The sequence below is a fragment of the Temnothorax longispinosus genome, chromosome 5 (genome assembly GCF_030848805.1).
Source record: "Temnothorax longispinosus isolate EJ_2023e chromosome 5, Tlon_JGU_v1, whole genome shotgun sequence".
NCBI classification, from domain to species: domain Eukaryota; kingdom Metazoa; phylum Arthropoda; class Insecta; order Hymenoptera; family Formicidae; genus Temnothorax; species Temnothorax longispinosus.
This window is the reverse complement of record NC_092362.1, coordinates 14,354,696-14,372,331: the sequence shown is the minus strand read 5'-3', so window position 1 is coordinate 14,372,331 and position 17,636 is coordinate 14,354,696. Positions and strand designations below refer to the sequence as shown.

Below are 17,636 nucleotides of genomic sequence, written 5' to 3'. Positions count from 1 at the left end.
TTCAAAGAAAGATAATTTTTAAGCACTTTTTTTTAGTATCATGGCAACAGATAAGCGGACAAAATCTCTGCGTTCAACCCAGATGTTTCATATATGTATACATAAGATCTCACATTTAAAAAATGTAAAGATAACCCATGCTATATATCTACTACTTTTTTCATTAAATATATATACACAAGTATTGCATTGTAATTATATATTTTTACTATTATATCGGTGCTATTATGTTTTACGTTGTATGTAATTCACTGGCTGAAGACCGAAATGTATGAGTTTCATTATAATTGCAAATCTGTTCGATCGCTGGATATGAATTCATTCAAGGAAACGCTCGGATATTACCCATTTAGCATCAGAAACGCGATCGGACTATGGCTGTATTTGAAAACGCTGTGATTATTCGTATCACGATCATGCATTTTTATCGACGATACCCGAGCAGCATCAAGAGAGTTCGAGCGAGGTGTCCATTGATCTAACTGTTCGACATTAATAAGAAAAACTTACATAACTCTTTATGAAACAAATATGAAAACATCAAAGGCGGAGAGAAAAATATTTGTCATAAAGCTATTTTCACAAATGAGTGCACACTTGCATAGCTTTGATATATTTTGCATCCATATATATATATATATATATATATACACACACACATCACACACCGACAATATCATATACATTCTATGGTCAAACAAACTTAAAAGGTACTAATTAAATAAAGTTATTCATAGACGGAATGGGTTCTTGCTGGTATAAATTCTATGATACAACCTATAAATACCTATACAATAATTGTTAGGTAAATAGGTAAAAACACGCAAAGATCTCTTAAGAGTCGTGCGATTGTGCAATACACGGAACAAAAGTCGACCTTTGATAAATGTATCGACCTTGCTTCTAAGTACGGTGATTCAATCATGTTTCATGTCGCTTAAGATAGATATGTTACTTGTTTTCGCGTTGCAAAATTGTTTTGCCAGACGATAAAAATAGTCCTTACCGCCAGCGAGGTCCACGTTCGAATGAAGACTTAAGCGTGCTCACACGTAGAAGTAAACTGTCTTTTAATACCCGGATTCATCTAGCTTCGTTTTTTCCCGAACCCAGCTGCACGTCAGACTATAGAGATACGTGGAAGAAGAAGGGGGGAAGGAAAGAAGAAAGACTAGCCGAAGGGGTATCTTCTCGCAAAACTTTCTGCAATAATCCGGCGCAAAAAACGCAGCATCTGACGCTGTCAAAAAGTCCCTAATGCGAATTGGGGGGACCTTGTAATACGGCAGGACGCGACCCGTGCCGCCACGCTCGGGTTTTTTGCTGTAGCAACGGAGAACGCTTTCCTTTACCGTCATCAGCAACTACCGCCACGAGCGACACGGAGAACAGTCCGGGTCATGGCAGCTGGATTTGCATTGTAAAGTTTCCCGTCTCTCGCGTCCTACGTGCGCAATTTCGCTCAATTGCGCCGTCGCTGCTGCTAGCTCTTCGAAGCTACCGGGTAAAGCTAGTTACAAAAGCTCTTTCGCTTCTTCCCACCCTCGTCTTCCATCGTCTTCCACGATCTGATAAAGGTTCATGCATTCCACTCCCAGAGGGCCCTCGTCCCGATTCAGTAAAATGCGCGCAAGAGTTTTGGTAGCGTTACAACGGAAAACCATAACGTTAATGTCAATTACTATCTTTAACGTCAATCATTCTTCCAATTAAGTCCCAATTATGCTCTAGATTAAAATTTTCTTAAAATAAGATTCATATAAAGTCAAGATAAAAAACAAAATAATTTTCAAGAAAAACGTCGGCTGTGAATTGGTAATAGAATTCGTAGCTGAAGCAAGCTGTAATAATTTTAGAATGCATGTAGTAGTCACGCGCGATCAATCACGATAAATTCCAGTTGAATTAGAATGCAAGGTATCAAAGAAACTCAGGTGACAAGATTTAATCTTGTACAACTTCACATGTTAATTGGATGTCTTCATTTAAGTAACTGATCGATATCACGTAAAATTAACGTTGATTTAACGTCGGTTCTCGATGTCATACAGAAGATAAACAGTACAAATAAGAAAGTTTTTTACTAGATAAGAAAACTGAGTATGTTTCATGATACATTGTATCATGAAAACATCGACGATGTTGATTTAATACATGCATATATGTATATAGAGACATATAGCTACATATAGTGTTATAATATTAATTTTTAATTCAAGTATATATATCTGGTAATTTCTCAAAAAGTCATTTTGGTTTAATAAATCAAATAAAATAGTATTATAAACTCGACTGTTCATTTTTCTTAAATTATATCATTTAAAGAGCGAAGAATGAGCTCAGCTTTTATACTCAGTTTTCAAATAATTGTCCATTGCTTTGTAATAATGCGATATATAAAAATAGAGACACGGCAGTGTCTCGTGCCAAGTATACGCGAAGCGAGACCGCACCGTGACTCTTTTACGCGACGCGACGAGTTGCGAGTACCCGAAATTTTGAGATCTCGTATGCTTTTACGTGATACTATATAATTAAAGATTTTATAAATTTCAAAATCTTTTTATATAAGATAAGTAATTATTAGTATTATTATCGTACACTTAATATCAAAGGTATGATTGAACTGATTTTTACTCTTTTTTACATAACAAATTTAAAATGTCTTTATTTTAGCTAATAAAATTGATAATATCACTCCGTTATGTTTAATTAACTATGAGAAGAGATCATATCATATTATTCGAGAAAAAATTAATAAATGTGGAAACGGTACAAGTGTTCATTAATTATCTACTGATTGTTTAATATATAATTATCTACTACAATATACAAGACTGACATGCGGTAACGAAATGTATGGGTCAATTGATGATAAACTTCACGTGGTAAACAATTTTATCTTATTATGCATGATCATCCATTTTTCACGGAATTGTCGACGGATATATAGACAGGAAGAACCACAGCGATTAGATCAATTATATCATGCTTGACGAAACATACATCGGGCAACGCGACACAATGTAATACACTAAATATGCACAAACACACGCGCGTATTTATGGGTAATTTGTGCAAATTGGTAATTAAAGGAAATTGTATTTATGTCGAACACAGGAATCGCAATTACATTTAAATTGTAGAATCCATAGTACTATGCAGTGCTACATTGCACCATTGTATTTCCAGAATTTTTTGTTATTAAAACATTTTTGTTTTATAACGTTTGCTCTTCTCTTGAATTTTGTAGTTTGACACTTTTGCAATTTAATCTTGAATTATATTAAAAATGATGTCCTCTCTCTCTTTCTCTCTCTCATTCGAGATATCACCAAAAATTTATAAATTTAAAGCAAACTTATTTTTTTTCTTAAACAAAGACACAACACTGTCATCTTATCCCTCGCGTAGATCGCAAAAAGCAAAACTTCTTTGTACGGGCTAAAAGCAGGAGAGGGTGGAGTTTTTCAACGTGCTGGTTCGCGAGCTAGTTCGTTGATCGAAACAGTAGTGTTCGAAACTTTGTTAATTCCAAAACTTTGTAATTAATCCACTGACAGGCTATCCTTGAGCTATATTAGTGTGAAAAATATGCTAAAACACGGTGGATATCTTGATGATATGAATTGACAATCAAGATAAGCAGGTAATAAATTTGCAAAACGGGCAAAACAATAAATTTTTGAGGTAATTATGCAGAAGCCAGCGACGAGCAACATACGCTTATACTCGGTAGCAAATATGTCGCAATTATTTGACAAATCTTATATAGTATATGACCATGACAAACGCCACGTTAATATACATTGTCTCATTCGCACACGGTCAGATATTTGTACGCTCGACAAGTATCTGTCGAGTAAATACATTATTTGGAACTGTTGTAATGGTTAGGTAACATGAACTCGGTATGGAGTCAAGTGGACAAATTACTTGCTACAAGCTACCTGTCGCGTGCAAAACATCTGCCTACCTAAAATTAACGACGGCTACGCACAAGTAGGGTTGCGAGCCAAACAAAATTGATAGGTCTTTCTTTATTTGCGCGATAAATAGAAAGGTCTTCTATTTTCAAACACATATTTTCAAACACATATGAATTCTTCTACTATGCTATATCTCAAATGTCAATACAATTCCAGTCTGCTTTTGTAAATTCCTATCTTTCTTCATAAAAAATGAAAGATATTACTTTGCCGCTTTCGTACTAGGAGCACAGGTCAAAATAAATTACAGCAATCGAGAATAAGCGAAATTAAATTTAAGATGTTTAATATATAAGATACTTTTTTAGAAATTACTATGTTATATACATATAAAATATTTTTGTAAGCAATATTCTTTTTAACGTTAGGAAAAGATTTCTCTATAAGTTTTGAGTGCTCTAATTTCGAAACACAGAACAACACAATATATAAATCTACGAGAATTTGTAAAAGATACCGCTACGAAGGATATATAAGGATATAAACATCCTTATTCCATTGTGGATTCCGAAACGTCGCAGTAACTATAAGGTATATACGCTATAGGAAGTCATGCAGTTTATGTGATATTTCAAACAACACGGCCGCGCGCAAAATTCACCAACGAATTTGAACATTTTGTAACAGCTAGCTTTTTTGTCATGAAATCAATCTGCAGTGTGCAGACCGATGGAGCGTGTACGTCAGCGAACCGAAACGGCGATCGATTCTCCGTTCGGACGAAATGTAAATCGTCAGGCAGTCCTGCCGAATATATATATAGAGGACACTTCGTGTTGGCTGAAAGTCTGGCACAATACTTCTCATGTTCCGTTATTCAACGATATACAATATGTTCGCCGTACGGTACTGATACTATGCGACCGATTGACTTTCATGAACACGTCAATCACGGCGTGTGACTCATGTAACATCGTCGCGCGGGAACTCGCGCGAGATGCGACGGTAATAAAAATAACCGCAGAAAATTGTGGTTATCGCACTTAATTGTGCACCGTTCTGAGAAACTTACGGCGCCAATCACGTTAATCAATAGGCCGAGATATATTACCGGCGATGAACAAGGAAATATTTACATAACGCAGGCTACAAACACTTTGTGACAATTTATTCGCTTATCCTCGAACGATCTCTGCAAAGACGTAATTTGGAAAAACCAACGTTCGATGCTTCGCAGAAATGCATGTATATGTAAAATACATGTATATATAAAGCGTTGTAAAAACATCCGGTTCTATTATTTTAATTATTATATTCCTGCAACAAAAGCTAAATTCTCCTACTAATAAATGTGTTTTGCTAATTAGTTACGTATTGCTGGACTTATTTTCTGCAAAATAAAAAATAACGAATAATTATGTAAAATCACATATATCAAATAAAAAATAACAAATGATTACGTAAAATCATATATTAGTATAATAAATATATGATTATTGCAACGAAATATTTTCCTAAATGCCTTTCATTTTATCCATACTCGACATATATTTATTATACCTAACATTCGAATAGAGTTAGTTCGAATAATGGTATTGAAACTACGATATCCAACATAATTTATCAGTTTAAAATTAATATCGAATTAATTAGAAATGATCTAATAACCAAAATATATCACATAATGCAAACATATTATATATTAATTTATCATTATAATTATTTAATGCAAATAAATGTAACGTAATACGATAAACTTGTTCAACATAACTTCTTTAATTCTACTCATTCAATTTCTATTTTTATTTCAATTCTACACTCACTAAATATCATTTCAAATATTTACAAAACTTTTCATAATATAACTTGGCAGAACAACGGCGATCAATAATCACTTCGTGAGTAACGCAAATTGTCATTTAGATGCTTTGTAGATTAAATCGGGTACTCTGAACTTACGTGTTCCGCCAGAAACTTGCTAATTTATGTTGTAACGTCACACGTGACGAGCATCCAAAGCTACTAACTTTAATAATTGTGATTTAATAATTGCTTTAACAGGAATATGCACAAAATATATTCAACATTAAAATCTTAAATTTTTATTTCTTTTTATTAAGTCTACATTCTATCTTCTATTCACAATTCTGAAGGATTATTTAACGTAAAAAAAAAGAAAATATAATTTTGAAAAATTTAAATTTTGCCTCAATAAACTCCGAATTAGAGAGAGCATTAATCTCAAATTGCATGAGAAAAGTCATAAATGGGCTATCTAGATTTTGTAATGTGTTTTCTCCACTATATTAGAAGGTAAATTATATACCAATTAAGGAAAAGAAAGCGAAGTTTTCAAGAGAAAGAAGTTATTAGGATCACATTGCGACTGTTGAAATTCCAATACGAACCGTAACAGAAGATGATAAATAGCATCACGGATCTGTCTTCTTATATCGACGTAATCATTGTTACTGGCAGAAACATATCACACTCACAATTTCATTCTACTTCCTTTATACGCGCCCTGTACATTCCCTTTTACATTCGCAAAGATAGCGCGCGAGGAGAGAGAGCAGCCATTACATACGCTCCATTTTTATCAATCCAAACGATTTACCACTGAAAGAACTGTAATGCGGAAAAATGCCTCGAGCGAAATTCTCAACGATTTCAACCGGGCGAACCATACTGAAATGCAACGATTGAGAACGATCGTCCTTTTCTCTCGTTTTTTCTTTTTGGTAAGATTAAAGGACTGACTGGTTTTTCGCCACGGGCAAGATCTGAATCAGAATTGCAACAACAATCGATTTAACACCAATATCTACATCGTGTCGATGATTTGATCGCGGATTACCAAGTTTGGCGGTAGTCTAATATAGTCAACTCTCTCTAGTCAAGTTAAGTTTATATTCCATGAAGTGCAGAGAAACTTGGTTTGCAAACCGGTTACTAATGCTAAATTTACTTCGCCAACTGTGCAAACTCGTTACTGAAACATCGGCACAGTCCACCAATCCCATTTATTTAGATATTAGAGCATTCGTAATTAAGCTAATATATATATATATATATATATATATATATATATACATGTATACATATATATAATCAAACGCTTTAATAACAAATGCAATTCAGTTTTTTTTTTAGTAAGATTATACCTATTGTATGTCCATATAACATAAACAATAGTATAAAAAAATACAAATGCTAAAAAATAACTAGTGCTCTTTGCATGAGTAATAAATCGGAAAAAAGATGTGATTATAATAACGTCACGCTATCAATTAAGAAAAAAAGGATTAAGATGATCTATCGTAAATTAGAAACAAGTATAACGAGGTGTAGAAACACAAGTAATATGATATAACACAGTAATATGATAAACAAAAACACTCTGTGATATTATTTGTTAATATAGATATCGTCTTATCAGTTTTGTTTGGTCTTTCACTTCTTAAATGATAGCGTTTTCCTGTTTAGCTATTACAAACATGCTAGTTTATTAATTCAAATATTACGAGCATTATTCGTTGACAGGCATCTTCACAATTTAAGTCATTTAATTGCACGCTAATTCCATGGATAAATTAATCAAATATTCTTGATTATTATCTGATACAAACTATCAAATACTATATACATGCTTTATGTCAAGTTCTAGGAAAGTTTTCACCTGACTCTAGAAACGTAATTTTCCACTAACAATTTCTACATATCTAATGGAATGTAGCAATAAATTTAATATTTATAAATATAATAAATATCAATTTATAATAAAACTGTTTATCAATTTAATTTTTATTAAAAGTTGTGCATTAATATCGATAAAATAATTTTTAAAATATCAAATGGAAAAACAGCGATATTTTATACAGCAAATTATATACACATTTTTTGCTGAATATATTAAGTTTTTAAATATTGCGACTATAGCATTGAAAGCAAAAATTACGTCACGATAATTTATGATATGCAGCTTTGCAAATATGCGGTAACTCATAAAAATGTAGCACATGAAAAATTGCTTAGATAGTCAAGAATGACATTTATATCCAACGCCTTATCCTACAATGACTCGTACTATAATAACCGCGAGTATGATTAACGGAATGCAACCATATTTGTGGTGCCTTGAGGTAACGATATCGACTAATGATATATCAATAATGTGAACGCGATATGACATGCATAAAAGAATATTTAGACGCGCAGCGCTGGGCAGTGGCCAGCTTTCTCACAGTACGGCTGACGGGCTGATAGCCGCGCACTTGAAATCCGCGATCGTTCACGAGGTAAAAGTGCCAATGCATCGAGTATGGAAAATTGCGTCATTTCGATACCTATTATTACGCCATATAGGCGCCATTTGCAATTAGTGAAGCACACGTGACGAAGCGTTCGTTGTTTGCAGTCGAATTCGAGAAACAAAGAATGGGCAGGATAGTGCATCGTTCATTTTCAAACCAGTTTAACTTAACGGTAATTTATTTCAGTCCTTCGACTGAAAGGTTTAGCGCAAAAAACATGTCAAAACAATTCTTCATAAAAATGTGAAGAAAGCCAGTCTAAAAAAAAAATTAATATCTTCAATCTTGAACTTTTTTCTTTTTAAAGACATGTTGCATTAAACTCTTAATTATACAATAAAATGCAGAATATGTTCATTTATTTTAGGATATAAGTTAATTAGTAAAATTATTATTGCGTCATATGTCTTAAAAAGTAAAGAATCAACATCAAAGATCTCTCAGTCAACACATTTCTAATCAAATATCTTGGTTATTTAAGAATTAAATGTCATAAATCGAATGATGTTTCGGAAAGACGGCGTCGCGACTCGTTATCAATCACGTGATTATCGGGAGAATCGCAACGTGAGAGTATAATCGTGCAACCACACCTGTCATACCATACTCTATTACGTATGCGACTGAGTCACGTTCCGAATCACTTTACAATTTTACGTATAATGAAATAGCATCTTTTTTTCGCAACGGCGACAGACATTTGCATACTCCGCGTGATAAATGCAGCTGAGAGTCATTTTAAATAGTTAATGAATGATTATCGTTATGTGCGCGACGTTCATCATTCATAAGTTATTTTTAACTTCTATACTATTATTATTTTCTGTAGTTTCAACGACTATTAACATGCGCGTTGTTTCTTTTCATGGAACAAGCTACAAACTTCCGGGTGCCATCTTTTTAGAAATCACACATTTACAATCTGACGTATTGTAGATTAGATCATAAAGAAGAATGTACATAATTAATTAAATTGCACATCGTCACATTGTCAACCGCAATTTAACCGCAACAAAGCCTAATATATAGATTTTATTAGATATATAAATTAGACAATAGTATCAAAGAAAAACACTAATTAAAGAAAAACACTAATTAAAAAGAGAATATTGCAATTATTATTGCCAATATCACGAATTTTCAGCTATAAGTCTATTGATTTTTAACTATGTTAAATATTGGTAAACAATTAAATATTTTATTTTATGTGTGTAATTTCACAAATAAACAACGCGTATTAACACGTATCCGATAAAAATGATGAGATGATACGAAGAACGATAATAGATTACATTTCTCATCCACGAAATTACCTATGTAAGTACCTACATGTTTATCGGTAATATCAATAATCACGTTTTGCTAATATATCACGTGAAAATGATTTATCTAAAAGATTTATCTAATCGTACATATATATCTGTCTACCACAGATATGTGTAGTTGATAAATCGATGCACATCGTTTTGTTTCTAAATCTTTGGATACTAAGTTGATTTCTTTTAAATAAAGCAAGAAAAAGCAAATTTTTATTTTTATCTGATAAAGAGTTAACAAAGAGTTGCTCTGGTAATATCAAAAAATTAAATTATTTTTATCAAATTTCTGTCCGTACATACACATATTTTTCATGAAACTCAAAAATAATGATTTGTGATCTAAATCTTATTTCTTTATTAACTTGCAGCAACAATCAATTAAATAGCAAAGTAGACTTTGTTCTATCATGAGAACGTGACGTCATGCACGTAACGATTAGTATATCGTTTCCGTGAATTAAATAGATCAAGGCTGTATTGCAAAATATATGTTGCAGATGCTGTAATTTGCAATTAGTCATAAGTATAATATTTTTGATGAATATTGTTTTCTTATGAAAAAGAAGATAATCTTTATGATGTGATACTTCATGGATATTAAATCATTTATTTCCAGAAGATTGAACTGTGCGACGCATATTTATTGTAAAAAAATTGCTTTGCGGTAACATAATAAATGACATTGTCAATAAATGGTCAACAAATATCATCACGATTCCACGAACTTAAAAAAAAAAAAGAAAAGAAAAAAGGAAAGAGAGAAAAGAAAAAATGAGAAAAATGTTATATCTTGCGATAGGAGATTTGATGCCGTGATGAGCACGTGCCGATTCGCTTGTTTGTATGCAATGGGTTTAAGTAGCAGAAAGCCGAAAGAATAGCACGATAGCACGAGCCACGTGATGAGGCGCCATATCATGTTTGTAAACGGCTTTTAACGCCTTCACTTTGTCGTTGCCTTCTAAATAATGATGAAGATTTCGCCAAATAGGTTCATTTTATTAACACGTCTTGCACTAGAGCATCTCTCTCGCACTGGCTCGTCTCTCTCAATCAAATTAAAAAAGTGCATTTTACTTAGAATATCGCCCTGCATTTTATTCCAATTTCTGTTTGCAAAATATTATCTATATAATATAAAAAAAAATAGAAAATTTGATAATAATAGACCGGATAATAACTGTTTTGTAAAGAAATTTATATTATCCTATAAAATCGTATAAATCTTTATATCGACATTAGACTATTGTAAGCATATGTAAATCGCGATCATAAATAATAATACGATGAAAGTGTGTGGATTCTCTAAACTCTGATAAACTCCGATTATTCCGCAATAACAGCTGAGGACGGTTTCAGAGTATGCACGCAAATATGGCGATAAATCTGAAGGTAACGGAAATGAGAATATATATGTACGCGGAAGCGCAGCATGATTTAAATCCGCTCGAGCCAGCGCGAGTGAATTAGGCTAATGGTGCGAGCGTGTTTTGTACTCTGCGTTATAATAAACTCAATAAAATCAATAAAATCTGAAGTAGTAGCAAAGCGGATTTTCCTCAGGCGGGAAAGAACGGAGGTAATGTACGCATAAAAAATTGCTCGTTGCGCAGAACTTAGCGAACATTGCGTTAAAACGTGCCGCTACTACAGATGTATACTCGCTACCGACGGTGTGAGAAAAAATTCTTGGCACGCTTCGTGCTGTAGCTAATATACGCTGCAACGGTAACTGGATATTCGGCTGCAAAGAATTCGCTTCGTACTCAGCTCACGGAACGGAACAACCCTGTAATCTGGATGTACAATCGGCAAAAGCAATTATCACCCCATTCATCCTAGTCTCCGAATATTTATTTTTTTAGCAATTAGAATGAGCAAATTTACAAAAGTTTTATAGCTGCTCAATAAATGTTATAACAGATATTTCAAATTCAATCATTGCTTTTTCTCTTTTCTTCTTTTTACACATACACTCGTCTTACTATTTAATAGTATATTTCATAAATTTATTATAGTATTATATGCGCGTTTATACATATATTTGAATTTTCCTCCTATGATATTTACAACATTGAATATGCTGCGATATTGAATGGATCACATAAGGAAAATTGTTAAGTCTAATGGAGTTTTTATATATCATAAAATTTTTACTTAAATGGTAACTAGTACTTTCATATATCACCTACTGTATGTAGTTATACCTTATATACTTATACGTATAATATATACTAATCGTAATTGCCTTGTTAAACTGATCTTTGATATATATGCTCGTGTTTATTCTCTCTATGAGATCTTTCCTTTCCGAGCTAGCGAAATATAGTTTGTTTAATAAATTAGGATAGCCCTACAACTCTGGCAACAAGTCGCATATTTATCATAGGTATCCCTGGACTTAAGCTTTCATGTAAAGTGATAACAAGTAGATGAAATTTGCAAACCAACCGAGTGTTTACCGAGTATTTCTTGCGGTACCGTATAACCGGTTTCGCAGAAGTCCTAACATATTTGCTCATAGATTGCTGCGCTATGACTTACGTTTCAATGTTGGCAGTAGCAATTCAGACAAACAGCACATCTAATGGATAAACGAATGCTATTTTGTGATAAGAATGTTGACATTGTAACATCACTTTACTCCAAATTGATATGAATTAACGTACGGATTAACGACAAATATCTGATGATTGCAAGATCATGCCGAGAGCAATAACTCGTGTCTGTTAAGAAAACATGAAACGTATCTTGTAACTAGTTTCTCAAAAACTTAGTTTATACAATATACACACGTAGAATTGCTAAAACGTATTACGTCATGATTTATTACCTTAGTTTCTTTACAATCAAGCAAATGTTTGGTTTGTTGATATACTAGCTTGAAATGTGTCTTCTCGTCTGTGGTAACAGTGCAAATTAAGAGTTATCTTGATCCTGACTTATGTGATCGAGTCAATGGAAAATTTTGAGGATTTGATATCATTCGCGATAGTCACAGTTGTTTAATTAAATTCGACCATGGTCGTACATAAAAGTGTTATATGACATATTATAGCAGTTAATTCTTAAGTATATAGGTATGGATTTTAACGAAAAGCCGATATATCCTATCCGATATAATGAATAATGGTGCTCAAAGTTAATAGATATAAAAATAAAGATTTAATACAGATAAAGGACTTTATCAAGGTGGTGATTAATAAAATGGAACATAAACATATCTGAAGTAGGCATGTTCATACTTGAAAGTTAATTTTGCCTCACTTTTAACGGTATCCTCTTCTTCATTTTTATCAGTATTTTTCTATTAATCGCATATTACGGAAGTGCTTCCGTTATTAAAACTCTCTTCGTTCTCTCCCGTCTCTTTTCCTCATCAAAAAATTTCCCATATCATTCGTTTATCATTCTATTAGGCAACACGAGATAGTCATTAAAATCGTTTGTTTTTCTTCGCATGACATTATCGTGAACGACATGGTACAAGGTACGCGAAAAAACGAATAAATTCAAATTTTATCACCAAAATGTTGATAATAACTAAAAAGCATTTCGTGCTTTTGCATTCGATTTGATTTATAACATTTAATGATTTATTATACTCTCTGCTTTAAGGTAACGAGAAAATCATGTTCTATAATCGAGCAGTATAAAATCAGTAAGTACACGCGAATAATATTCGACGTCAATGCATCCGCGCAATTTTGGTGCATCTGCGCAAATAATGTGTAGAAAAAATAGTGACTTACCGGCGCCAATATGCGCCCTAACAAGTTTTATCGACTGTCCCATTAATGGAATATTAAGTGATGACGTGAGTCTCGTGACATTCTTATTTTCTTTTTCATTATTTAAGTCAACAATGTCAAAACGAGTTCTCAGTCTGAGTCACAAGATAATTGCGACACCAGAAGCTATTCCACTTATTGTTGGATCCGTCATTATGACGTATCACCATTAACATATAGATAAAATCAAATACATTGTTATAAACTCATCAATTTGTTGTCAACAATGTAAGGAAGACTAATTCATGGCATTAATGTCGATTTATATATTTTAAGGTAATAAACTTTGAAGTCTTATAAGAATTATTGAAAAATAAAACTTTATGTGGTAAGCACGTAGATAAATTAACATTAATTTAGTAATAGATGGAAATATTTAAGAAATTAGGTAATAGAGAATAGTCAATAGAGATTGGCCGAATTATATATTTTTTATAGAAAATTGAACAAATCTCCTGTTGATGTCACAGATATATTATTAGACATCGGAAAAAATACATAGTAAAAATTAAACATTTCTTTGACCGATATCATTATTCGGAATATAATCCGAATTACATACCCTAAAATTGATAATCCGAAGGAGTCGTGAAACGGATAGCATTTCCCTGAATTTGTTTCGCTCGAGTTGGCAACAACCTCATTGGACGCTTACGGTTTACAGAGAAATTTAGCTGCGATTTTTGCACCTCACTAGCTTGCGGTTTTTCTTTTGTGCATTCATATGCATTCATACATCGGCGTCACACGACACAAGCATTTTACGAATTTCTTGCTGTACACTCTAAATGCGCCCTGTCATTTTTATCGACGATAACGAATGTCAGAAATGATTTTCGATTCTGTAAGAAGACAGAAAAATGGAATGAATACGATAAACTATAAAGCTGAAAAGACGACGGAAGAAAGGAGATCGGACATGAAATGAAAATAGACGTCGTGCAAGAATAGCAAAAGCTGAGTTTGCCAGGAACGCGGACAAACATGGAAGGAACTGTCACATTCCCAGAGAAAGCCGGCGAGGGAAAACGAGCTAAAAGCGAAACGGAAAATAGAACCAGAACGAAAGGGAGTGGATGACAAACGATAGAGAGAGACAGAGATAGAGAGAAGAGAGAGGTTCACGAACCCATTGTTTCCAAGTGCGATACAATGGAATCTCGGTTGTGTTAGCTCCACGAAGGCTGGCACTTCATTGGCCACTCGCGTTAACGCGTATACCACCCGGCCGAGTCCTCGTTGTCGTTTTGCACACCAAATGCATATCGCGTAAATGTGCATTGTATACTCAGCATTGTTCCATGCTGAGCGAACTATAGTATTGCACGGGATAAGAAACGAACTTGAATGGTGGAAAATGGAAAGTGGTCCACAAGCTCACGAAGAAGTTACTACGAAGAAGTACCGAGCACAATTCACTGCTTTCTCGTCTCAATTTTCCGAATCTTTGTAAACGCTCGGCTTGTGAACGAGAGAAAAGCATTGTTCGTCCTCAATATGTCAGAGAGTTGGCGGTTCCATAAGGTTTAATTGTGGCTTCTATTGCTATACGAATTTGTGGAACGCACATCCGTTTACCATGACAGAAAGCTGTCAATTTTTTTTAAGAGAGATAACTTTCCAATTTAATTAATGTTAATTAATTAAATTATTAACATTAACAATATAACTATCATAACTGATAAAATTGTTTTAAAGTCAAAATAAGTATTCGGCCGTTCTAGTGTGAACAAATCCAAGTTTCAGATGTGATTAGATAGCATAATGTATTCACAGATCTGTAATTGCATATAATTGTTAAACGCTTGAAGGAAATCATAGCATTAGTCATTCAGCAATACAAAGTTCTTAGGCATCATCTTCGCTTAAAAATTTTGTAAACAGCTTTATCAAAGTCGGGGAATTATAGGGATAGGATAATATAAGAATACCGTAGCAAATGAATAACAAATAACAGTTACTATTACGTTTCGTTTTTCAGTCTGTCTGTGTAGTACATCACAGCATATGTCAGAATTTAAGTACTTCACGGAAAGTGCCTATTATAAACGATGCTTTAGGAGAGAACCTTTTATCCAAGGAAATTCCCGGATTAACCGTTTCTTACAAACTATACGGGATTTTATGGCTCCTTCGTAATAAACGCGTTGAGGCAAAGTAATAAAAAGTTTGAGACACTAAAATAAAAGGACTTGCAAACAATCACCCTAAAACTTTTTGAGATATACTGCAATTGTTTTACTCTTTTTGGAAATTTCAATAAATTTAATTACATATTAGAATTATAAGTTATTTGTAGATTTCTCTTTTTTATAAAAAAAACGGTAATTTTAAAATATTTAACTCTTAAACAATGTAATGTAAATTATAATAAAAGATATTACTTTTAATATGTATACATATGTATGTATACATATATGTAACGTTCTGTTAATTTGAAATTTATTGACGCAACATCACGAAATTATTTTGCCAATTACATTTAAAAATCCAGGGCATCAATTTTATTGATTTGTTTATGAAGAATAAACAGCAATAAAACGTATAAATAAATCTCATATGACGCAACATACCAATTAATTTATATTAGTAACAAGGTTTGTCGAAAAGCTTTAATTATTTATATAAAAATTTATCGCATATACCTAGGCAAATCCTTCTCTATAGCAGGTATAATAGAATAGGTAATATTCTCGTGTATTATATAAACTGCGGTTGATTTGACGCTACAAATGCTTTGAAGCGTTTTTCCTCTCCTTCCTTCTCCATTGAAAGAAAGGAGAAGAAATGCTTCGAGGTATTTGTAGCGTCAAGTAGACCGCAGCCAATATATATAATAGAATTGTTATTCATATTCTCTCTCTCTTTCTCTCTCTCATATGCAAAAAAATCATACTTATTAGAACATTTTTAGCAAAATAAGCCGAGAACAATATTGTAATAGCGTGTCTGCAAAACTACAAGTACAAATGTCTACTTTTCCTTCTTTAGGAATGAATGCCTTCGTGGATAAACGTTGCAAGAATTGACGTAAGCATCGACACTATTAAAATTCGTAAGCATCTTTACGGCCTGTTGCATAAATTTATTCAACAATAGGTCACATTATAAACAATTATGCTCTTTAAAAGATCAGGTGTCTTCTTCTTTTGCAAGAAGTGAACGAGATATAAAGTCAATGAAAAGAGCTTATACAGGAGCGCCGGCGCGACGCCGATAAACAATAGCGGTAGAAGATAAGAAGCTACCGTGTTCTTCCGGACTCCCTCCTTTCGTCAACATCATCCCCACTACGTCTGCTCTCTCTCTCTATCTCTCTTTCTCTCTTCTTCGAGGTTATTAGCATAATAACGTCAAGTGCTTCACCACGTTGGTAGTCAATACGTGCTGTCGCTCCGTTCGCGTCGCATTGATCGTATTGAGTCATATTAGCGTATCTCGTGAAATTGCATAACGAGATCCACGCGCGCGTATGCATACACGCGAACGCGCATATAAGCGTACGTTATCGGCGAGTTTCCGTTATTACCCTTGCCGGAACTTATCACGCTTATTATCTTCGTGAATACGAATCTCTTCGCGACATTTCAACGGGCAGCGATCAGGCGAGGATCAGGCAAGAATCGCGTTAGAGGTATATAGCATCCAAGCGCGCCGAGCTGACACTTCCGATAGAAACAATTGTTGCGGCACTCGACAACTCGAGCGTCTCTCGACGAGCCACTCACCTCGTAATCGAGAGCTTCGAAAGTATCGAGTGACACACTCCTAATACGAATCATTGTTGAACTTGGAACTTAGCATCTTCAATACGCAGACGAACCTCGATCACGGAAGGAGTTCCGAAGTAATCGTGGATCCGGGATGACGACCCATATCACATCTATGGTGGTGGACTATCTGGTGTTCATCGGGTTCATCGTAATTTCCTTCGTGATACCGCTATGGGGAAACTTCAAAACGAAAAAAAAGGAGACGAAGGCGAATTACGTGTTCGCCACCGGCAGCGTGTCGATGGGCGCGATGATGCTATCAATCGCACGTGGAACTCTCGGCGTCAGGTCCTTCCTGGGTTATCCTTCGGAGCTGTATTATCGAGGCAGCGCCATGTGGGAGACTCTATACGGAATGCTCTTGGCGTATCCCATCGTCTGCTTCATCTTCGTACCCGTTTACTACAGCCTCGGTATCACGTCAGTCTACCAATATTTGGACATGAGGTAATTTTTACGGTTGTTTTTTCTTTGACTGCGCAATAATTGGTATGTAATATTCTTCTTTGTG

The 17,636-nt window shown here is 34.0% G+C and overlaps 2 protein-coding genes across 6 annotated transcripts in view; both read left to right on the top strand.

Moving 5' to 3' along the window:
* Window positions 1-17,636, top strand: part of Dip-b (Dipeptidase B) — a 46,918-nt gene that overhangs the window by 1,235 nt on the left and 28,047 nt on the right. The window lies entirely within an intron of this gene.
* Window positions 1-17,636, top strand: part of LOC139813803 (sodium-coupled monocarboxylate transporter 1) — a 28,181-nt gene that overhangs the window by 1,236 nt on the left and 9,309 nt on the right. The window contains exons 1-2 of one of the 5 annotated variants that reach the window (XM_071779558.1): window positions 8,175-8,227; window positions 17,170-17,572. In XM_071779558.1, the coding sequence (XP_071635659.1) occupies window positions 17,217-17,572 (356 nt within the window). In that variant the 5' untranslated portion in view covers window positions 8,175-8,227; window positions 17,170-17,216. The other 4 variants (XM_071779557.1, XM_071779554.1, XM_071779555.1 and 1 more) reach the window with 4 other exon arrangements.